This window comes from Pleurodeles waltl, chromosome 3_1 (assembly GCF_031143425.1).
Source record: "Pleurodeles waltl isolate 20211129_DDA chromosome 3_1, aPleWal1.hap1.20221129, whole genome shotgun sequence".
NCBI classification, from domain to species: Eukaryota; Metazoa; Chordata; class Amphibia; order Caudata; family Salamandridae; genus Pleurodeles; species Pleurodeles waltl.
In genome coordinates, this window is record NC_090440.1 from 1,827,713,276 (window position 1) to 1,827,738,501 (window position 25,226).

The window sequence follows — 25,226 nt, forward strand, 5'->3', positions numbered from 1 at the left end:
GATGTCAGGGATAGGAGCGGATATGTAATCGCAAGTCCTAACAACACATCTGATCATTCCAGTAAGAAGGACAAGTCGGACGTGCATCTTCAACCACCTCACACAAGGCTCCACTGCCAGGGTCAAAACCCAGGACGAAATTTACTCAACAATCTGTGAGTACGCTCGACCCACCCCACATTACAAAGACCGTCACAAAGCCTCTCTCAGCACGCCAAGGTGTGCCACAACTCTCAGGCTCTGGCTGACACAGAGAAAGGCCATCAGAGCCACAACAGGACGAGATTTATCTTGATCGGGCTTCAGGGCAAAGGAGGAGAAACATGGAGCTGACACAAGGCCTGCATCGATGCTGAAAAAAACATTGACTCCAGCACACACAATGACACCAAAACCTACATGTCCTGGTTTGGCCCAGGTGAAACACTTGGAGCTGCAGCAGTGCCTGGCGTGCAGTTATATGGAGCCAAATCAATCCTCAACACTGATAAAGTGGAAACACCATGGCTGGGCCTCGACTCCGTACAGGAGTTTTGCCTCCACAATGAAAAAACCAAAAGCATCTTCGTCAGCAATGAAAGTGGTGACCAAGAAGCTGACAAAACCAGCAAAAATGCCCATGCTTCCAAAAGAAGGTGGCAGTGTCTTTGAGGGGCTACATGAGCTCATGTAAAAGCACCGACAAAATGTTGTTAACTGCAAAAAAGCGGCCAAGTGACAAAACAAAGATTTGGACGTTCAACAACCATTGCTAAAAAGGGTGACAACAGAACACAGGGCCACAAGCCTCATGCCACAAAGCTTCCCAATGTCACCGGGCAGCAGGTCACCCTCGCCCACACAAGAGCAACAGAGATGGTCAGTGATCAGAACACATATCTTTCAGAATACCAAGGGGAAATGCCACAAAGCCTAGACCCATGGAATAACTATGATGTGGTCCTTCCAGAGACAGACATAGAGCCACCCATTCCTTCGAAAACTTCTCCTCCAGTAGACACTTCATCTTATCACAGCTCCATTCAAAGGACAGCAGAATACCACGAATAACTGCTGCATACTACAGAGGAAGAGACTGATTTCCTGGTGGAAACACTGTCCAGGAGAGAATGCACTGTGCAATACTTGCCAATGATTGGTTCTATGCTGAAGGTCTCTAAGAAAACCTTTGAGGAGCCTGTAAAATTCTGGGTTCTAAAGTCAAGGATTAAAAGGAAGTATAGGCCTTCACCCTCTGATTATCTCTATATCAGAGGACACCCAACTGCTAACTCACTCTTGGTAACTAGGATGATAAAAAGGGCTGCTTCACAAAGTACAGGGGATGCGCCACCCCCTGACAAAGAATATGATCACAAACTCAGTAGGTCTTCTCTGATGCTATGTCAGGTCGACATGGGATGAGATGGGGGATCTCTTCCAGCATCTCCTAAACCCATACAAAAGTATTGGGGAAGATCTAGTGGCCAAGGGATGGCAGATCTCCAGTGCAACCATTTGCTGTGCTCTAGACTTCCCAGACACAGCTGTAAGGGGGATCAGTTCATCTATCATGCTTCGTAGACATGCCTGGCTTCGCATCTCAGGATTTAAACCGGAGGTCCAACAGCACATCTTGCGTGTTCCTTTCATTGGAGACCACCTCTTTGGTCCGGAAGTTGGTATTTAACTGGAAAAAAATTAAGAAAGACCCACAGACCGCAAAATTAATTGGAGCCTTGCAGTCTATGTATCATCCCTTTTGGAGATACCATGGAGCAGGGGCCTCTTAGAGCAACACCCAGAGATCCCAAGTAGCGCCACCAGCAGAAGTACCATCAACAGTTAGAAAGAGGTTACTACAGAGGTGGATTCATACCTAAGGGTATAGGAACACCTGCAAAGGGAGCCTCTACCATAAAACAGTGACTTCCTACCATCTCCCCCAATCATACATCACCTGTCGGGGGAAGGCTGCAACAATTCCATCACTTGTGGCCACAAGTCACATTGGACAGTAGGTCCTAGACATTGTCAGTCAAGTATGCTACCTCACAAACACAGCTGCAGCTCTAGCTTCATCTGCTAAAAGAAGAGGTTAAGGCGCCCCTCCAAAAATAGGCCATGAAACGGATCCCATTCAAACACCAAGGGAGGGGAGTATACTCCCTGTACTTCTTAATACCCGAAAAAAGATGGAACGCTATATCTTGTATTGGACCTGCGCTCACTCTATCTGTACATCCTGTCCACACATTCCACATGGAAACACTACAGGATGTGATGCCACTGCTACAGGAAGGTGACTTCATGATAGCATTAGATCTGAAGGATGCTTACTTCCATATACCGATGCACCCTGCACTTTGCTGGTACCTCCGATTTGTGGTAAGTGGACTGTAGTATTAATTCAAAGTTCTACCATTTGGGGTAACAACAGCCCTAAGTGTGTTCACCAAATGCTGAGTAGTGGTAGCAAGCTTAAGAATGAAAAACATTCACGTCTTCCCTTATCTGGATGCTTGGCTCATCAAGAGTCCCAGCAAACAGAAATCCCTACAGGACACGCAAACCATCATCAACTTATTACACAGACTGGGATTCACAGTAAATGCAAAAAAATCCCATTTGATGCTGCTCTAAATACAGCCTTACCTTGCGACTATACTCAATTTGATCAGTGCAAGAGCTTAGCCCAAACCACAGAGTTCTTAATCTTGAAATCTAACTAGTTCTTTTTCAACCACATTGCCATCTTGCATATCAAAAGTTCCACATGCAAGACTATATATGCACCTCCTACAGGAGTGCTGGCATCTCAGTGGTCACAAGCAGAGGGCAACTTAGAGGCTTTAGTGGTGGTTTCACTCAGGGTCCATCAAGCACTTAAGTGGCGAACTGCTCACAACACAGAAAAAAAGGGAGAGACTTCAGGGCCCCAATCCCACAGGTGACAGTCACAACAGATGCATCACTCATGGGGCTGGGGGCTTACAGAGAGGAAATTGGTGTACAGGGACAATGGACAGCACAACAACACACTTTACACATAATTGTTCTAGAGCTGTTAGCCATAGAATTAGCATTCAAAGCTTTTTTGCTAAACATAAGGGGGAAGAATGTGTCGCTACGTACAGACAATATGACAGCAATGTACTACATACCTAAACAAGGAGGGACACTTTCTTTGCATGCTTTTCTGCCTCTCCCACTCATTCCATATCTGGTCAAAAACACTCAGACAAACATCTCTCAAAATGACCCTCATTGCTCCAACATGGACACGACAGTTCTCATACACCACTCTACTAGAACTGTCCCTAGTACACATGAGAAGCTTCCCAACATTATACATTTCACACACAGCATGGGGCGAGTCAGGCTGGCTTTCTGGCTCCTGAAGTTGTAGAGTTTGGATAATTAAACTTCCCAACAAAATGCATGGACATCCTAAAAGAGGCCAGACAGCCAACCACAAGAGAATGTTATGCAGCGAAATGGAAACGTTTTGTCCACTATTGTACTGCACTCAACATAGACTCTTATACGCCAACAGAACAAACAACTAGTATGCAATTTGTTAAATCTTCAAAAATCCCATTTATGCATCTGGCAGCAATCACAGCAGAATCAGAAACATCAAACTTTCTTTCAAATACGTGTAATAAAAGCTTTCATGGAGGTTCTCGAAAGAGTTATTCCACCACATACACCACCTGTACCCTCATGGAACCTGAACATAGTGTTGACAACACTAATGTCCACACTTTTTCAACCTATGCAGTCACGCTCATTACAATTTTTATCGTGAAAAGTGCCATTCCTTGTGGCAATTTCATCACTAGGTAGAGCTAGGGAAATGAATGCCTTATCGAGGGAAACTTACTTCCAAGTTTTCCAAGACAAAGTTCGCTTACGCAAAAATCTAAAGTTTCTGCCAAAAGTCATCACACCTTTTCACTCAAATCAGACACTAGATCTCCTGGGGTTTTCTTCCTAAAACCAGAGACAGTGACAGAAAGGGCACTACATACCCTTGAGGTTAAAAGGGCCCTTATGTAATACGTGGAAAGAACAAAAACATTTTGTGAAACACAACAGCTGTTTCTAATCCAAAGAAGGGCAATGGCATCTCCAAAACAGGAATTGCAAAATGGATTGTTAAATCATCCAAATCTGCTTCATCAAAGCAAAAAGGTCCCTACCCACAGTTCCAAGGGGCCCAGTTCACAAGAAAGAACGGAACATCAGTGGCCTTCCTAGGGAATATTCTCTTAACAGACATTTGTAAAGTGGCTGCCTTGACAAACCCACACACATTTACCAAACACTACTGTGTGGTTGTACACGCCAGACAACAATCTCTGCTGGGACAAACAGTGCCACACACATTATTTTCAACAAATAAACCATCTAATGCCTGCAGCCCCCACGAGGGGAGTACTGCTTTATAGTCTATGCATAGCATGTGTATCTGCAGTCAACACATGCTATGAGTGGGGTATGTTACCCTATAAGCATCTATTTATAGTATGTAGTGCTAGAGATTCACATGCACCCTCCCACCTCCCCGGTAGAAATCAGATGGTGTCCAATATGCACCAAATTAAAGCTTGCTCAGTATCATCCACTAACCTAATAGATTATATATTCACCTACCGCATGGCAAGGGGAAAAAAGTGCAATGTAACAAACAAACCTTTGAACATGCACATTATCTTGTGGAGGAAAAGACACAACATCGATCATAAAAGGCTTCCTGTAGAAAATCAGCTTGCCGATTCTGAGCCCAACACTAGATGTCAGGAGTAAGCATAGCATGTGAATCTGCAAAATGACCTGCTATGAATAGATGGTTAAAGGGTAAGTAACCTACTCCTTCATACATCTGTATCATACACTGACTAGCCATCATTTTAGGGGAGTACTGCTTTACAGTCTATGCAGAGCATGTGTATGTACAGCCACAGATGCTACAAACTGAATGTTTCTTACCCTGTAAACATCTGTTCATAGTTCTTCTAGTTCTGTAAATGCACGTGCACCCACTCCTCCTCCTCTGAGGCAGTGTCACATCTGTGTATCATTTAGTAGTTGCCTTACTATTATTCATCATTTGCATAGTCACCACATTCTCACTGTCAGCCACCACTTACTTACACTTACGCTGTGCAGAGAAAAATAAATCACGGAATAGGTTCTCATTCTTATTCCTTACTAAGGGAGAAGTCACAGAAGACATTGTGCCTCGAAGACACTTCTTCAAACAGAACCAACTTGCAGCATCTAAACCCAACACTAGATGGTAGGAATACATGTGAACCTATAGCACCGCAAGGTACAAACAGATGATTAAAGGGTAAGTAACATTCTTCCCTTTCCAATAATTCACATAACCTCTCTACCAAGAAGGTAGGTTGTCTAATGTTAGCTTCCATCTGACCTTGCACTACCATAAAGTTATCGCCAAGATGGCTGACCCCCAATGGTCCCCATCACTTTAAACTCTGGGACGAGAGGGACAAGATAGCTGACGTTTGCTTACAGCTTCTTTTAAGCACCCTACGAATACACTTAAATATTTATGCTGTCATTCTTTTCTACAAATGAATTTAAGAGTTGTTCCCTACTTGCACATGTAAAACTAGAAAATACATGTTCTACTTTTTAATCTCTGGGCTCTCCAGACCTCAGGGTGTCTCAGACCTATTCTGGACCTTCAACCTCTGAATGCCTTTTCCTGGGAGGACAAAGTCAAAATGCTCAGGCTGGCCCAGATCTAGTCTGCTCTGTAACTGAGTAACTAAATAGTGTCCTTGTGCTTGGAGGTTGATTATTTCCTTATACCTGTCCTGCAGTCCTACAGACATTATCTACTGTTCAATGTTTTTCAGGATCATTTTCAGTTTGCTGTGCTCACCTTCAGCCTCACCAGCACCTTCCGAAGTTGAGCATACCTGACTAGCTGTTGAGGGTGGGCTGGCCACAGTCTGTTGTGGGCCACTGGATGATAGCATGCCACGTGACTTCATTAGGGAGAGGTGGAGGTCAGAAGGCTGGTCTCCAGCAGAGGTTCTGCTCCATGTCTGTATCCTGGAGAACCACAATCATATGGTATTGCAACATGCCACTCAGAGTCGGCCCTTGGGTCCTGTGTCAGGAGGCTCTGTGCTAGTGAAGGTGGTTAGATTGTCAAGGTATTTTCCTGATAGCTAGTGACCTATCAGGGTCTCTGAACACTGTAGCAGATCATGAGTGATGTCTCCATCTCAAAGTGGCACAGTCTGTTTACCAGTAGTCGGGAAAACCCTGGATACATATTTTTACCACTGTTAACAATGCACAGTGTTGACAGTTTTGCACATTGGAGTTTCTGCAAGAACACTGCTAAGAGCATAATTCCCACTGGAACAATGGACTAATGTACTCCTTCGGCCTTCCCTACCTTGAGTTCTGAAAAATATCAGGAGCAACGAGGCTCAAGTAATCCTAGTTGCTCTGAGTTGGGCCCAGAGTGTGGTACCCAGACCTTTTGAGCATGAGCATCTGTTCTCTGATTAGGCTGCTACTTAGAGAAAACCTCCTATCTTAGCAATAGAGCAGGGATCTTCACCCAAATCTACAGAGTCTACCCCAACAGAGTGAGAGCTTCAGTGGTGGCAGTTGAGTGTGTTTGATTAACCACTTAACTTGGTGGAAGTCATCCTTGCTGCCAATTGCCCTTCCACGAAAGGAAATCCATTTAATTTAGCATGCTGGGACATATTAGTGACTTGTTGTGGAAAGTGCAAGACTCCTTTCAAACAAAACTGTCAGGCTCCCTTTTTTAGTTTGTTTTGGCCCAGCAAAGTTGTCATCCTTTTTGGGCTTTCTTAATTTTCTGGGGCAACCAAACTTGTGTAAATCACCTTTTGTAATGAGGTTTATTAAAGCTTGATACTCGTTCCCTCCCAAACCATTTGTGATGCCATTGTGAAACCTTAACTTCATCTTCATGTTTCTCATGTGTACTTCCTTTGGGCCGACACATAGCTGCTTGCTATGTTGTCTGACGCTAAGGACCATTTTACTCATTGCAGTAACAATAGCTCGTTTCACAAGTGAACTTCAGGCACTTTTAGTATAGCTGCCCTACACCACCTTTTTCCTGGACGAGTTGGTTCTGAAGAGTCACACGGTCTTCTTTTCGAAAGTTGTGAATCCCTTGCTCCCCCTATCTCTTTGAAAGAATAGAGGCTCCATCAGTTGAACCCCAACAGGGCTTAAGGGTTTACATTGGCCATTGAGTGGACAGTCCGCTTTTTGTGGGATTCTGTGAAGAGAAGAAAGGGAATGCAGTGCAGGACTTTGTTGATATTTATTCCTTTGTATTAAAGTCTGCTACTCACTCGCCAGGAGAGAGCCGCTGGAGCGGAAATGTCACACCATTTGGCCTTTACACACACACACACTCTCACACACACCTATACACACACACACACATTCTCTCACACACATAAACACAATCCCATCCATAAGCACATTGACTACATATATTTAAAAGCATTTTTTACTTACCTTAACTTTCAAGGAGTGTCATACTCCAGCTAATTGTACTACATCATTTTTTATTACCCTATTAGTAAATAATGTAATATTATTCACTTTTAGGGCAATAAAAAATTGTCAGAAAACAGAGTGGAACCCGCACCAGTGTACATAAGGGCAAGATGCCCAGCGCTCCTGACACTGATTTTGCCACCTATGAGGCCAAGGGTATCAAACAGTGTCAAAGGTCTAAGCTGCGACCCCTAAATGACATCTAGGCCCTGGAACATCTAAGAACCCATTGCAACAGGGTCAAGGGTATTATCACAGTGCTATTCCAAGGTAAGTATTCTGTGGTTAGAAGTGTCCATCAGAAGAACATGTTACTTACATGTAGTAATGGTCTGTTTGCAGCATATGTGGCTGTAGATACACATGCTTTGCTTACTCCTGCCGGCTAGGTATTGGCTTGGACATTAAATCTTCTTTATCATTGAAGGAGCATCTTTGAGTCACAAGATGTTGTGTGACTTCTTGTGTAGTCTACAGTGTGTGTGGGCACTGACTCCAACTTAGATTGTTTTTTTTTTCTGTCATGGGGTTCAGATGTGTTCCAACTTCCTTGAAGACAACAACCTACTCGACCCCTCTCAGTCCGGATTCCGAGCCAACCACAGGACAGAAACCGCCCTCATCTCAGTCAAAGACGACATCAGAACTTTGATGGACAACGGAGAAACAGTCGCCCTCATCCTCCTCGACCTCTCGGCTGCCTTCGACACCGTCTGCCACCGAACCCTAATATTCTGCCTCCACTCCACCGGGATCCAAGGACTGGCCCTGGACTGGATCACCTCCTTCCTCTCCAACCGCTCCCAAAGAGTCTACCTCCCACCTTTCCGCTCAGACCCCACCGAGATCATCTGCGGCGTCCCACAAGGCTCCTCGCTCAGCCCGACTCTCTTCAATGTCTACATGAGCCCCCTCGCCAACATCGTACGCAAACACAGCATCATCATCACCTCCTACGCCGACGACACTCAGCTGATACTTTCCCTCACCAAGGACCCCACCAGCGCCAAGACCAACCTGCAAGATGGAATGAAAGACGTTGCAGATTGGATGAAACTCAGACGTCTGAAACTGAACTCAGACAAAACGGAAGTCCTCATCCTCGGAAACACCCCGACCGCCTGGGACGACTCCTGGTGGCCCACAGCCCTTGGCACCGCACCAACCCCCTCATACCATGCACGCAACCTCGGTTTCATCCTGGACCCCACTTCTCACCATGGCCAAACAAGTCAACGCCGTATCATCCTCCTGCTTCCTCACCCTCCGCATGCTCCGAAAGATCTTCCGTTGGATCCCCGCCGACACCAGAAAGACCGTGACCCACGCCCTCGTCACGAGCCGCCTAGACTACGGCAACACCCTATACGCAGGAACGACTGCTAAACTCCAGAAACGTCTACAACGAATTCAAAACGCCTCCGCCCGCCTCATCCTCGACATACCCCGCAACAGCCACATCTCCGCCTACCTGAGACACCCGCACTGGCTTCCCGTCAACCAAAGGATCACCTTCAGACTCCTCATCCACGCACACAAAGCCCTCCACAACAGGGGACCCGAATACCTCAACCGTCGCCTCAGTTTCTACACACCCACCGTCAACTTCGCTCCGCCAACCTCGCTCTCGCCGCCGTCCTTCGCATCCACCGCACTACGGCAGGTGGGAAATCCTTCTCCTACCTGGCGGCCAAGACATGGAATTCCCTCCCCACCAACCTCAGGACCACCCAGGACCACTCCGCATTCCGGGCTCAGTTGAGTCCTCTTTGATCTCCGAGGAGCTCACCTCGAAAAATGACAAGAAGGGGGTAATGAAATGCACACCCTTCCTCTTTTCTTCAAGGTGCAACACTAAATAGTGGACGGACTAGCACTTCTGCCTCTCCCCTGACCCTAACAAGTCATCCTATGACTTCTGCTTTGAAAAGGTATTGGGCGTTTTCAAAGATACAGCAGCAGTCCTCTTCCGAGAAGAGTCCGAGGCACCCATTCTTGACAGACTGGCTGAGAAACTCAACACCAAGCAAAATCATTCATGCAGCCAGAAACTTGCAAGATTTCTGCTAAGCTGCCTCCCTGGAAACCATTGATCGAGCTACCATTGATCGAGCAACAACTTTAAGGACCCGTCCAGGGTCAAGATGGTCACTCCACAAATAGAGAAAATGTTTAAGGCCTTTCCTAATGACCCCGCGTTACATCAGAGGACAAATCCCACCAACTCTTTGGTGGTCAGTATTGAAAAGAAACAGGCCTGCATCCAGGCTACAAGAGACTCCTTTACCGCCGACAGCCCCTGCCCCAGATAAGGAGAAAGTGACTCCATGCTGCAGGCAAACGTGTTTTTGTTGGTGCAACCACCCAGTGACTAATTACAAATTTGGTGTGTTTGCTGTCAAAATACGACAGGTACTATAGGGAGGTTATGGAGGCCTTAATAGAGCACTTCCCTGAGCAAACTGGAAGAGGAGTGTCGACCTAATAGCGGAAGGAAAGATAATCCAAAAAGATTTCCAATGCAAATATGTTTAGCACTAGATACCACAGACACTGCTTTTAGCAGTGCAATTTCAGTATCCAAATTCTTCCTGTGATGGCTGTTATAAATTGCCTGTCGTGAAAGCTTTCCGATATTGCATAATTTTTCAGTAACTGTATGTTTAATGTAAGTGGGGCTTGCCAAAACCTTTCACTGAAAGGTAACAATAAGAAGGTTAATGGTGACGCATTTAAAGTAATGTAAAATACTAACGTTTCATTATTGAGACGTAGGAGAAAGGTGTTTAACAAAATTTACTGTAACTTTAGAAACAATAGAATAAGGTAAGGAAAGAGAAAAGAGGATTGAGATGGAAGATTAAATATTCGTCCTCTGCATTGCAAACATCCTATTACAAGCCGCTCCGCCGGCCGGAACGATTGCTACCCGCTGCTTTCAAGCAATTGTTTCATAAGTATTCTGCTCTTTCCTCTTCTTTTAGCCACCCATCCAGGCTTCAGACAACAGACAACCTATTACCCATGTCTCCAGAAGAATTTGATGAGGTGAAACGGATTGTCGGTCCAGCAGAAATCGATACTGTGGTGAGTACATTCACACAAGGGACTCCATGGAATTCGATTCCCATGTAGGTAGCTGGTGCTGTTAAATTAGAGGTGCTGGGATTCAGCTCTCTTAAACCCAGATATTATCACCAAAGACTCGCCATACACTCTTCAAGAAAATACAGGCAATTCTCCGACTCGTCACCTCTGTGACCTCTGCAGTGTCCGATATTTGAAGGCCCGAAGCGCTTTGAGGCAAGATAACACTGATGCAGTGGCATCATTCTCATTTTGCCTCTAAATGCTTCATAAATATCACACAAAAATAAGGTTTGTGGAGCATTTAAAGGTAAACGGAAAACCTGTTGTTTTAAAAGTCCCACTTAACCAGATTTGCACTACTTGTCACACTTGTGTTACATGCATAAATGCAGGTTCTTATAAATCCCACACTGTAGCTATTGCAGTTCACAATACAATAGATTTTTCTATTATAGATTTTTACGTTTACACTTTCATTCAGATGAATGCAGCTAGTATTGTGTTCTGAGATGTGCTAGCCATTACATGATGGTTCTACATCTCTGAAGAGGTTATTCCATCTCCAGAGTAATTCAAAACACTAATCATATGCACAAATGACTTGTTCTGTTGGAGCGGTTTGCCTGCCCGCTTTAATGCCGCAAAAGACATCCTGAGGCACTGGCTGTGCCCCCAGCCTTCTCCTGGTTGAAGAGGGGCCTTGCGTCAGACAAAAGACCTACTTACCTGCAGGAGACATCTCAAGACATGGCTGTTCGAGCTGTAGCAGCCCCCCCTTCCCTCAGTGTCTTGAGACCCTCACGGCTGAGTAGTGCGCTTTACAAATACTCTGATTGATTGATTAATTGACTTGCTCTAAAGCGCCACATCATTTCTGCAGCGGGAGACGCACCCTGTCAAAGACCGGGCTAAAAACGGGCCCATCTGAGTCTGTCCGCGGCTGGTCGAGGCTGGGCTGGGCCATATCACACTTACCCTGATTATGCTTTGGTATTCAATATGGTCCAAACAAGAGACCTTGCTTAACCTGGAGAAAATAAATGACTGTCTATCTCTTGACTATGCATGTAGTATAACATGGTTAAGATTTGTAAATAAGCAATTTGCTGTGCTAGGGAGACCTGATTGCTTTGACAGTCCTCAGAACATTTTTACTGTCCCTGGACGTCAGTTGAAGTATGTTCTTCTTGACCTATAAAAAAAAACCGTAGAGAAGTTTCAGTGAAGGGTATGAAGACGATGGAAGGGGCATCTTCCATTAGTGACCATGGTTTATATTGAACCATATCTTCTCTTTCCATTTCAACCTCAACAAAGATTTTATCTTGTGAGATTTAGGTTCAATATTGCTTCCTTTTTAGTATCATACCCTAGTAATGTTTATTTTGACTCTGCTCTTGAATCATGCCCCTGTGACTCATGTTTTGCATAGTCTATGTTGCACTATGTATTTTTTTTGTACATTATATGATGAACCTAGAAGGACATTTTTAATACCTTTGCTGAGAAGCTTGAATATCAGGAAATGCAGACCTGCCCAGCTTTATCTCAAGCTCCTACAATCTGAATATGTCTGTCTGATGATCTATACATTTATTTCAGGAGCTGTGAGATTGAGAAATTTGGTGGGGAAATAGCATGCAATGTAACTTCGCAACCTGTTGTGTCTTCACTTGCTTATATTTGCAAATGGTACCACTTATGACTCTTCTCGAGTAGATAGAATAGTCCCCTGAAGATTGTGACATATGCAAGTGCTTAACATATATTGACACATTGAAACTTGGCACTTTATACTCTCTGTATGTTTTTTAACCAGTTTATGGTTTTTAAACGTTGCTTCTTTGTTGTGATGTCTTTTATGACTTTTTTGAGTAGATAAAGTGAGCCCTTGAAGAATGGGACATATGTGGGTGTCTAATATGTATTTGCACTTTGCATTTTTGCACTTGATATTTCTGTAATAGAGATTTTTCTGATCTGGCTTGTACCAAGTGTCATGAGAACATAGAACCCCCACCTTTGTGCAACATGTAGTGAGAAATACCTACATTCCCACTGTCAGGCCACTTTACATATGTATAGCAAGCAAAGTCAGTTTGTCTGGCTTTTGGTATAGCTACAGTGCTTAAAGGCTTAAAGTAGTCAATTACTTTAGGTCCCTCTTGAGTAAAAAGCAACAGTTTGAAGTTTTTAACAAGACTTCAAGCCTGTGTCAGAAGCAACTCCTTACAAGTCTTTCACAAAGCTTCCGGACCTCAAGTTGTTACTGCATGGCTGTCTAGAGCCAGATGCAACTGCTTCAAAGTCCTTCAAAAAGCTGAGGTGATGTGTCTTCAGCATAAAAATAGAGATACACTTTTGGTATTCTAATGAATTGTGCTTGCTTTCTATAGGATAAGTAAATTTGTCAATGCTGGTCTGTGATGATGAGTCAATATTTCTAGGTTTAAAAAAAAAAGTCTTTTGTACTAAGGAACACTTGCTATGACAATCGAGTAAACATAGAGTATAGAAGTCACTGGTAAAATCAATTCCATTACATCTTATCCTTTGCAAACTGTTTTTTGACTGGCAACATACGTGGGTCACTCAATTGCAGTTGCTTGCAATAATGTCTGTCTATAACTGAATTGTGGTAATCAGTTGCCCTAAGCTGTGTGCTGTGGTAGGAAGAAGCAAAATGTTGGTCAGTTAAGCAGACCAATAGTTAAAGAAATTTGATTAAAGGTGCTGATGTACATACTATATTTTTACTATGAACTTTTCTCAAGGAGCATAAGACATTCACATTATTGCAACCTAAACTAAATGTCTTGATCACTGTGGAATACTTGTGATGACAACCTAGTATATATAGGTACTAGCAGTCACAGGTAAATTCAAGTGCCTGCCTGCAAGGTTACTTATAGCAAACTGTTTTTTGAGCAGCACTTTACATAAATGCAAAAAACTGCAGTTATTTATATATATACATACACACACACACACACACACACTCTCTCTCTCTTTCTTTCTCTCTCTCTCTCTCTTCACACACACACACACACACACTTGTTCTCTCTCTTTCTCTCTCTCATTTTCTCTCTCTCTTTCCCCTCTCCCCGCCCCTTGTCCCCTTCATGAATACTCCTCCCCCCATGCCATCATCTGTAGTCAGACTGACGGAGAATCATATTTCTCTTCTCCCCAGGAAGGTGCAGCTTTCTTGGCTTAGGGAACCATAGAGAGGGTTCAGAAGCAGGCCCTGTTTGCTAATCCTGCTACTTTCTGGTGCCAAAGAAGGACATAGGTCTTCATCCTATCCTAGACTTATGGCCCCTCAACTACCTCCTCAAGAAGGAACAATTCAGGGTGCTTACCTTGGGTCAGGTTCTGTCCACCCTGGATCCAGAAGACTGGATGGTAGCAGCGGACTTACAGGACGCATATTTTCATATCCCTGTCCTGCCTGCCCACAGGCTTTACCTGTGGTTCACAATCACCCACAATCATTTCATGTTTGCCATGTACCCTTTTGGCCTGACCAGCATCCCTGGGTGTTCACCCAGGTGATGGCGGTGGTTACAGCTCATGTGTTCAGATCAGAGGTGTCAGTCTTCCCCTAGCTCCTTGACTGACTGTTGAAGGTGGACTCACACCAGGCTGACATCACCCACCTCCAGACTTACGTGAACCTCCTGCACTTGCTGGGGTTCACCATAAGCATGCCAAAGCTCACACCTGACTCTCAGATGCTCCCCTTCAATGGAGCTGTTCTCGACACAGTACAGTTTTGGGCTTATCCTCCAGAGCAGCTAGTCCAGGATATTCAGGCAATGACACCTATCTTTCATCCTCTAGCCTGAGTTTCGGTGAGATAGACTCTGAGGCTGTTGGGACTCACGGGCTCCTGTATCCTGCAGGTGACAAATACACATTGGCATATGTGGGCTCTACAGTAGGACCAGAAGTTCCAGGGAGCACAGCATCAAGATAATCTCTCTGACATGGTCCAGATCTCAGAGGGAACTGTGAAAGATCTGCAGTCTTGGCCAATGAACCGCAATTGGATCAGAAGCAGATCCCTCTCCCTTCCCCAACCAAATCTCTCAAGAGTGACAGATGCATCACTCCTGGGATCTGGAAGAGGTGGAGATCAGAGGACTCTGGGCTCCACAGAAATCTGGACTCCACATCAACTTGCCGGAGCATTGAGCGATCTGACGGCATTGAGCGTCTTTTTAATCTCCATCAAGGGAAGGCTTGTTCAGGTGTTCACAGGCAACACCACTGCCATGTGGTACTGCAACAAACAAGGCGGGGTGAGGTCGTTCCGAAGCCTCCTATGTCATTTTGGCAGCCAGGTGTATGTCCACTAAAATGTTATATGCCTGCCGTTGGAAGAAATTTGTGGCTTCCTGTTCCGACAGAAATATCGATCCCCTTTCTGCCTCCTTCTCTCAGGTTCCTCTCTTTATTCTTTCTCTTGCACGCCAGGACTCTGCTCTCGACACACTCAATGGTTATCTTTCTGCTATCTCTCATTTTTAAGTTAGACTAATTAACCCTCTCTCTTTCAATCCACTATTGTACATAGATTTTTGAAAGGTTTTAGTCATCGTTTTCCCCATTCTTCTTTTATCATTCCTCAGTGGGATTTAAATCTGATTCTCACATTCTTGATGTGCTCTCCTTTGAGCCACTTCATGATTGTCCCCTGCGGTTTCTTGCAAACAAAAAAGCTTTCCTCATTGCTATTAAATTTCCCCGCTTAGTTAGTGAGCTGCAGGCCTTATCATCAAAGCTGCCCTATTCCTCTGTCCATCCTGACAAAGTGGTGCTTCGCATGCTGGCCTCCTTTCTCCCGAAGGTGGTGATGCCCTTTCTTGTAGGACAATCCATCACCTTGCCTACTTTCTATTCTCCACCTCATCCCTCCAAAGATGAGGAGCATCTCCATCTTCTGGGCCCCAAATGAGCATTGTCGTTCTATCTTGATGGCACGCAAGAGTTCCAGGTGGACGACCTACGCCTTGTGGAGTATGTCAGAGCTAAAACAGAGTTGTGCTATGCAGAAAAGGACCATCTCCGGATGGGTCATCCTCTGCATTAAAATCAGCTACGCATTGACTAAGAAGCAACCCTCTGCGAGCTTGTGTGCTCATACTACCAGAGCCAAGACTGCGACCACTGCGTTAGCAAGCGGAGTTCCAGTCCTGGATATGTCAAGCAGCAAAGTGGGTCTCCCTGCACTTGTTTACCAAACATTACTGTTTGGACAGTCAGGTCGGTTGTGATGGACATTTTGCCCCTTTTGGTCCTATAGGACTTCCTCATTTGAAACTTGTCTGTAGATCAACCTCAGTGGATGGTTTTGCTAGGGTATCTATTCTAAGGTAAGGAATCTGCAGGTAGAAGTCTCAATCAGTTGAACAAGTTATTTACCTTCGATAGCGCCAAATCTGGTAGAGACTGTATCTAGCTGCAGATTTTTTTTCTGACCCACTCATCCTCCCCACTCTACGTGGGATGGGGGGTCCCAAAACACTTTTCCCTCAGGCAATGGCTATGGGGATTTTCCAATTTTTAGACTCCGCTACAACCTGAACCACTAAATAGAATTATACCAAATTTGGCAGAAAGCTAGATCTTAGTCCGTAGATGGTACTTTTGTGATTTGGTGTAAATCTGTTCAGTAGTTTTAGAGTTTTTAAGGGAAAAAATATAGATATCTAGGGACACAGATCCACCTGTGGGAGATCTGTGGATCTGGGCAACAAGCAAGACCCTGATTGGCTGGCTGCAACCTGAAAGAAAAGTTGCTGTCGCCGTTTTGTTTCTCGGTCGGCTCAGTGGCATGGGGGTGAAGAAAGTGAAAAATCTCAAAAGGGGTCAGGATAGAAGTGTCCTGACCCCATACTATACATGGAGGGGTCTGTAAGTGACCCCTTTTTAGCAAAAATTGCTCTTTTTTGGGGGGGCAGATCTGCAACCCTGTGCATCTACTACGGGAATAAGTGTGACCACCACTCCCAGTGTAGCTTAGTGCGGGATCCACAGATCCAAAGCACAGTGGAAAGAAGAAATACACCCACTCATACACCAAACCTCTGCTGCGCACGCCCAAAGGCTATACACAACATGTGGTTGGATGCATAAGGGTAGGTGGCTCTGTGGCCAACACCCTGCTGCGCACAATCAAAGGCCATGCGTGGATTTGGGTGCATGCAGGGGAAGGGGGGGTTTGACCGCATGGCCTGACCACTGGCCAACTCCCATTGCACACAACCTTCGGCCATGCTCAGAATTGGTTGTGTTAACGTACGCTAATTTTATATTACTTTACATTGAAAAAACATAGATATTCACTGATAAAAGAATATGTTACAGGGACATTATTATAAGATTCACATTTTACTCACACAAACCATAGAAATCCAGCAGTTATAGTATTACTTATCTGAAGAAACTATAACTTGTGCTGTTGAGTAACTTTAGGCCACAAGTTATAGTCTGTTAACATATTGCCATGTCCAGAGCTTACCTGTTCCACCCCATTCCTCATCTTCTCCTCCCCGGACTTTGTCACCTCATAGTCACCCACCCTCCTCCATGCTCACTGGGGTCCCACTCCCAGTGTCCCCTCAGGGTTTCCCTCCTTTACAATATGAGGGGCCACTACCATGACTCATCTGATGCCACTCAACCCTCCATCGTTACAAGGGAGAATTATATGGTGGATCACCATGTGATACCGACCTGAATCTATTTCCAGCTCAGCCCCCTACACCTAACAGTACCACCACATACCACAAGGTGGTGCAGAGGGCTGCTGCTTACCATAAGGTTGTCATGTATAAGAAACCAGAGGATGCTGACATCCTCACAGATACCTTACTAGACACACAGAGGTCTATGTAATACCTTCCTATGTGCCAGGGTATGCTTACACTGGCCACTGATTTCTTTAAGGAGCCGACCAAGGCTTGCACTATTACAGCCAGGGCGGTCAAAAAGTTTAAAGCTGTCCCGTCTGACACTGCATAAGTCTGAGGTAAATTGCCACCAGACTCTCTAGTGGTTTGCACTGCATGTAACCCTGCGGGTTCTCAGGGTACCATGGATTTCCCCCCACCCCCAGACTTGAGAGATGGAAAATAGACGAAGCAGGCAAAAGGGTGCTGGCACAATCTGCTGCGCACTGACATATCGCTAATTCAGTTGGAATGCTCTCCTGGTAGGACCATGCCCAGTAGGACGAAGCTGAGCTGTTACAACACCTCCTCGACTAGAATTAACAGTGAGGCAATGCACAGCCAATGAAGGGTAGGTAATCTCCAATTTTACCGTTAAATGCGCCTTACATGCAGCTGAAACGGCTGCTCACAGCATCAGTAACAGAATCCTTCTGCGCAGAAATACCTGGCTGCGAGTGTCTAGTGTAAAACCAGAAGTTTAATGTCTTACTAACTCACCCTTTGATGGCGTCCATCTCTTTGGTGCTGAAGTGGACCAAATGCTAGGTCAGCTTAAAGATTGTGAGACTGCCAAAGTTAGGGGTACCTCACACACCCCTTGAGGTCAGCCATCCCTTCTAGTGCTCCGCTTCATGAGAGAGCAGTAGTGGCAGCAGTTGACCTACTGGGGTCGATAGGGGGAGGGAGGCAGAGCCAATATTGGTTGTGAAAGAGGGGTAGGGTGCAGCCCTAACAAACACCACCACATGTACCTGAAAGGTTCCATCCCTTTCTCCCCACCACTGGACAGAGATTGTGTCGCAACAGTGGGTTTTGGATGTCATAGTTCAAGAGTCCCTGTCTGGGACTCCCACACCTCACCACACATCCCACCTGCAAAAACACACATGTCCACAAGACAGCAGCTTCTCCTACAAGGGAATATGTATACGCTGATTGTAAAATAGTCCATAGATCCTGTGTACCTCAAACATCCAGGCATAGGAGTACACTTCTACACCCCTTCGTACCACAAGAAGGTAGGTCTCTCAGGCCCATACTCACCCTCGGATCCCACATCAGATTCATCCTAATGTAAGTACTTTCACATGGTGCTGATCTAGAATGTCATGGCCCTGCTACAGTGAAGCAACTTCAGGACTACCATCAAGCTGAAGGATGCCTTCTTCCACATACCCATCCAACAAGTGCATCGAGGACACATGTAGTTTGTGGTTGAATGGACTTCAATATTAGTTTAAGTTGTTACTATTTGGCATAATCACTGCTGCCAAGGTGTTTAGGCGCAACATCCACGTCTTCCCTTTCCTGAATGACTGGCTAATCAAGAGAGTCATGCAACATCAGTACCTAAAGCACACCCAGACTAGCCCATTCGCTTCCTCACAGCTTAGGGTTCCTGACCAATGTGGCCATATCCCACCCTCCAGTCTTTACAAGCACAATACTACTAGTGCACTCAAACCTGCAATATATTTTCAGCCAGTTTGCCAGATAACATACCTCTAGCTGACATTTGCAAAGCAGCTACATGGTCCATACATACTTACTAAACATTACTGTGTGGTTGTCAGGTCCCAACAGCAAGCTAACGTTGGCCAGTATGTATTGCATCCTCTATTCCTATCATCATCAACATCCTTAGACTGAGCCTTTGCTTTTGGGAGGGCTACATTACAGTCTGTGCACAGCTTGTGTATCTAGAGCCACATTATCCCACAAATGGATAATGTTAGTTACCCTGTAAGTATTGCTTCGTGGCATGTACTTCTATGGATTCACATGCACCCACCCTCATCCCTGGTCGCCTATGTTTGTTGCAGATGTTCCTTACTAACGTTATCTTTGAATTACTTTGCATGGTCGTCTTTGCTACATCACTATGCTCAATCTACAATCTCACCATTTTAGCGGGACAAAACAGTCAAACAATGGAGTTGATGCCCTTATGCATTACCTGCAATAGGTGGAGTTACTAAGTCCCATGACTAAAGAAGACTTAATTCAAAGAAAAGAAAGTTGTAAATGTCCGAGCCCAACACTAGATGGCGGAAGTAATCACAGCATACAAATGTACAGCACTACATGCCACGAACAGATGCTTACAGGATAAGTAACATTTTCTTTTCATTGTAAACCTTAAAACTTGGCTGATAAACATATATAAATGTGTTGTTTTAAAAAAAAAAAAAGCTTTTTGAAGAGCCACCTATATCATGTCAAGTTTAATTATGTTCAATTTTCTTGCCTGATAATTTTGAGGAAGTGCTGCTTTAACCGGTAAACCTTTTACAAAATATACAAAATCAATAAAAATACCTTTCCTTAACTCTATAGACTTTGCTAAACTGCCTCATTTTTTCCTATACATTACTAAAAAGGGTAATAAGCTATATTTCACCTTAAAACACAGAACAAGGAGAAGGTGTGGGCTAAATAAGATGGCTGCCCTTTTATTTTGCAGGGGATTTCATTAACCAATAATATTGTGTTTCATCATTGCCATGTACTGCAGTGTACCCCAAAGGTACCACGATATACTGTGGCCCATTATATCACTAATTTGCTGTCCCTTATTACTTAAAAACAAAAAAAATTAGATCAAATAACAACAGGAACCCTATCGGATAGTGACTTCTAGCTGTAGATTCCTTACCTTTAAATTCCCCCCAGTCTTCAGACTGGTTCCAGAAGATTTTCGTGAGCAGTAGCCCTACGTGCCGCTAGGTGGTGTCAATCGATTTTGCCTTCCCGCGTTGTCCGTGCCGGATATGTCGTTGTGGTTCCTATCTATGCACCTCTCCGGCACACTGACATCAGTTATTTTCTTTCTGCGCCAGCACGCGTTGATCCGAAGAGAGCTAATCCTCTGTCAATTTTTGGCTGGCTTTTTTTTTACTTTTTTTTTTTTTTTAGTGTTTTTCAAGTGTTCTACTCCTGGTGCATCGGGGATGGCCTCCAGAAAGACCGCCTTCAAGCCCTGTGGATCCTGTCATTGGGCGACTTCTGTGACGGATCTACACCTTGTGTGTCTTTGGTGCCTGGAGCATGACCACGACCTATAGTTGTAATCCAAGTATCGGGCCATGCATCCAAAGGCTTTCAGTGAGCAGTTCCTGAAGCTGATGGTGGCTTGATGCTGCGCACAAGTCGAGATCTCGGTGGAGAGATCGGTCGTGGAGTCCTCCATCGTCATCATCGTCCCACTCCAAGTCCTCGGGAAATCGGGAAAGTCAAGGCATAAGAAGAAGTCCAAGAAGTTGAAGCGTTCTTCGACTTCTCCTTGTCCTTCAGCCAATGAGACGAGACAGCGTCGATGCTCTAGGCCTTGTCCTGCAGATCCTGCTCCTGGGCCGACTCTGCACTTCCCCGGGTTTCCAGGAGCCGGAGCAACCCCTGCCCAACTCCAAGAGTTTTACGAGGGCATGCGCCTAATTTTGGGTAGCCTGACACCTCTGAAGAGCCTTCGGGTCATGCAGAGTCATAAGGGGCCCCTTTGGATTCTGCACTGGCAGGTTTGGCCTCAGTACAGAGGGGCACTCTGGGATCCAGTCCCAGATCTGGACCGTTGTCGGTTGTACCACCCTGACTTTCCTCAACGCCGGTCCCAACACAGACACTTCTGGTGCCATCTGTGCCCACGGGTGGGGCCCCATTCTCATTGTAATCCCCAACTCTGACAAAGCCAGATAGGTGTCATACGACACAGATTCTGACGTTGGCAGGAGCTTTGCCTCCTAGATTGGATCCTGAGCCCTTTAATTATGTGTTAGATGTTGGGGGATGAATGGGAGGGGTCACTGGATCCTTTAAAATATTAGCTCCATGAAGGAATAGACTGGCTTGAAGACTTGGGTGAGGCCAGCGGATTGGATACTTTTCCAGATAATGGCATGCTTTCACCCCCTCCACCGTAGCTACAGATTAGGGAGCGTCTTATGCTGTGGTGGTGAGAAGAGCTGCTGTGATCCTAAATCTTCAACTGCCTTCGGTGGCCATCAAGACCAAATCTATTGACAAAGGTGCTGCAATCGGGAACTTCCACCTCAGAACACCTGCTCCCGTTTCATGAAGCCCTCACTGATATTCTGTTGGGTACTTGGTTCAAACCCAGAAAAGGAGCACCTGTTAGCAGGATGATTGCCCACTGCCATCACTCCACACTTGGGTTCCCAGAATTCTTGACGCAACACCCCACCCCTGAGAACTTGGTTGTTTAAAACTCTACCTCCCAGGGCGTGTTCCCTTTCGTTCCCCTTGATAAGTTTGGACTCACCTTCCATTGTGGTCCATAAACACCACATGCCTTTTGAGCCATTATTCCCACATGCTGTGAATATATGGTTGTGTAAGTGCTGCCATAGGTCCTGGAGGAGGACCGGGCTGTACTCTCTCAGGATGTTTTTCAATGGGAGAGATGCAGTGAAGTTCACAATCCGTTGTAGACTGGATACGACCGACTTGCTGGGCAGAGTTGTTTCATCAACAGTAGTTCTGAGGTGCCACGCCTTACTGAGGACATCTGGCTTTTTTCAGGGGATGTCCGCTTCCTTAATGGACATGCCCTTTGATGGCACCTGTCTCTTCAGAAACAAATTCAGGCCCTCACGGCAGCCCCACATCCCATTAGTCTACCTTTCGCCCCTTTCATGGATACAGAAGGGGCATCCAACTGTGTTCATTCCTGACCAGCCATCATGCTGCACATGCTACCGAGCCTCTGCATGGCCGAGGGCACGGGGTCAACTGACCTCTTGGATCATCTAACCAGCGATCTGGACAGTCTGCTGCCCTGCCCCCCCCTCAGCAAAAGCACCTAAACCTTCCTAGTCTAACTCTCCCCCCACCAAGGGCCATTTGGCATCGGTTTTCGCTATCACCTGCTCTGCTGGCAATCCATCTTGTGAGGCGAGTGGGTTTTGCAGATAGTTCGAAGGGGCTACTGCCTCCCCTTCAAGGCCACCCCTCCATCCATGCCACCATCCTACGGTCAGATGACAGAGAACCATTTGTCCCTTCTCATTGAGTCCAAGGGAGCCTTAGAGCGGGTTCCTGTGCCAGAAGTAGGTCTCTTGGCCAAGGGAACCTTAAAGCGTGAACCTGTGCCAGAAGTAGGTTGTGGTTGGTATTACCGCTACTTTCTGGTCCCTAAAAAGGACAAGGGCCTCCACCTTATCCTAGTTCTTCGGTCCCTCAATCTTTCTCAAGAAGGAGAAGTTCAGGATGCTCACTTTGGCTCAGGCTCTATCTGCCTTGGACTAAGGAGACTGGATGATAGCAGTGCACTTATTTGCATATCCCTGTCCTGTCTGCCCACAGATGTCACTTGCGCTTCATGGTAGGCCATGGGCACTTTCAGTTTACTGTGTTCCCCTTTGTCCTTATCAGCACCCCTCGGATGTTCATCAAGGTGACAGCGGTTGTTTGCTGCTCATCTGTGGAGATCAAGAGTTTCAGCCTTCCCCTATCTCAATGTCTGGCTGTCGTCTTGTATTTCCAGACTATGGGGGGCCTCCTGCATTTGCAGGCGTTCACTAGAAACATGCCAAAGTCACACCTGACTCCCTTTGACTCTTCCTTTCAGAGGAGCTGTTCTGGGCACAGTGCAGTTTCGGGCTTGTCCTCCCAAGCGGTGAGTCCAGGATATTCAGGCTATGATACAGATGTTTCAGGCTTTATACTGCACTTTGGTTAGAATTACTCTGAGGCTGCTGGGCCTCATGGCCTCCTGCATCCTGCTGATGACACATGCCAGATGGCATTTACGGGCTCTACAGTGGCACCTGAAGTTCCAGTGGGCACAGCATCAGGGGAATCTCCACCATCACCCAGATCCAGTTGGAGCAAGCCCCTGACCCCCAGGTCGTGCCCCTCAGGTCTTGGACCTTGACCTTTGGTGTGGCCTTCATTGGAGTTGAATTGAAGTGTCTGGGCTTTTCGCAATCGTGCCACTGGCACCAAAACTTTGTTGCTCAAAGTCCATGCCACAGCCGAGTTCCGTCAACCTGACCGTTAGCACTGAAGTATTGACCTTTCACAGGGAGCACCACCGCAAATCTCCAGCCCGACCATCCGCGATTATAACAGGATCTTTTCACTACAGCAATGACTGTCCACACCACCGACTTGCTCTTTGCGCTATAGTGACCATGGTCTGCGACGCTTCCCTATTCCTTGAGGCACTCTTAGCCGCAAAAGGAACTCTTTACGCTGGACTGAGAAGGTAACCTTTTCAGCGCGACTAACATGGTCCCTGTATCAGACCCGCGCTACACTGTGGTCGGCCTGAGCTAGTGACTTCCCCCATTTTAGCACAACTAAATAGTTGCGAATGGAGCATTGTGCCTTTTGGCTCTATTTTCACTTAAAGTTCACTCACTTTCTAAATTGGTGTGCGATTTTTCTTTTCACTTTATTACTCTTTAAAGTGCTGCATAAATACGTTACATATTACCTCCAAGTTAAGCCTGACTGCTCTGTGCCAAGCTACCAGGGGATTGTGCACAGGTTAATGTGTGGTTTGCTTGTAACCTTCACCCTGACAAGGATTGTGGTTGCTGCTTGAGAAGGGTTTCAGTCCCCTCAACCAGAAACAGTTTCTTACACTGGTGATCAGTTGTGAGGATTTTGAGCTTGTGTTTGTGCAGTGCCATACACTAGTTTTGTGTTAGTCTCCTAGCCCATATAAATAATTTGAGACCTTTTTTTTTTATTCTCCTTGATTAGATTCTTTTTGTTTTTCCAAATTTACTCTAATTCCTACGTAACTGCCTGTGATTATACCCCCGGCAATAGAATTAGAGCTGGCCGACTCAGAAAGTTTTTCTGTGGTTGAGCTCAGTCAGTTCGGCAAGGAAAGGGAGCTCCTTGCCAAAAAGGGTATTAAGGTGTTTGAGCTGCAGAAAGCTCTAGGGCTTGGCGAAGGGTTCACCAGTCACTAACAGCAGCAGAGGAGGATATGGATGAGCAGGATCAGGATCTGGAAATCAACCCTGAAATACAGCCCTCAAGGGACAAGGATGAATTATCTTCTGAGTAAGAACTCCCTGCCAGAGCAGGAAGCAGTGTGTCCTTGCATAGTCTGTCCCCAGACGAGTAGCTGGATGACATACAGGCAGAGAGTGAGTTTTGGCTACAAATAGCTCAATGCAAGATGGAGGAAAATAAGCTAGAACAGGAGGGGCTTAATGGGCAGTGGAAAGGGAGAACAGTGTGGATTAGGGTTATTTAAAAGACTCTGTCCCTCATTATGACCCTGGCGGTCTACTGACTGCCGGGGCCACGGTGGCGGTTTCACCAGCAGTCTGGCGGAGAAGACTGCAAGATGACTCCCTAGCAGACAACTCCCCCCTCCCAAGCACAATTCTCCCCCCCACCCCTGTCCCCCCTCCAGGTAGATTGCCGCGCCCCCCACATCCCGCATACATGCACACAGACACCCACATGCACCCCGCATACACTCATTCACCAACACTGACATACACACATTCGCTCACATGCATCCATACATGCATTCACCACAACACTCATACTCGCATGCACACACGCATACACACATTCATGCACACATGCAGACAACACCCACTCACAAGCACACAC

General features: G+C 45.8%; 1 protein-coding gene across 8 annotated transcripts in view; it reads left to right on the forward strand.

Moving 5' to 3' along the window:
• Window positions 1-25,226, forward strand: part of STAT1 (signal transducer and activator of transcription 1) — a 533,280-nt gene that overhangs the window by 392,794 nt on the left and 115,260 nt on the right. For all 8 annotated transcript variants that reach the window (XM_069225879.1, XM_069225877.1, XM_069225884.1 and 5 more), the window contains one exon: window positions 10,563-10,665. In XM_069225879.1, coding sequence (XP_069081980.1) covers window positions 10,563-10,665 — 103 coding nt within the window. The remainder of the gene's footprint in view (window positions 1-10,562; window positions 10,666-25,226) is intronic.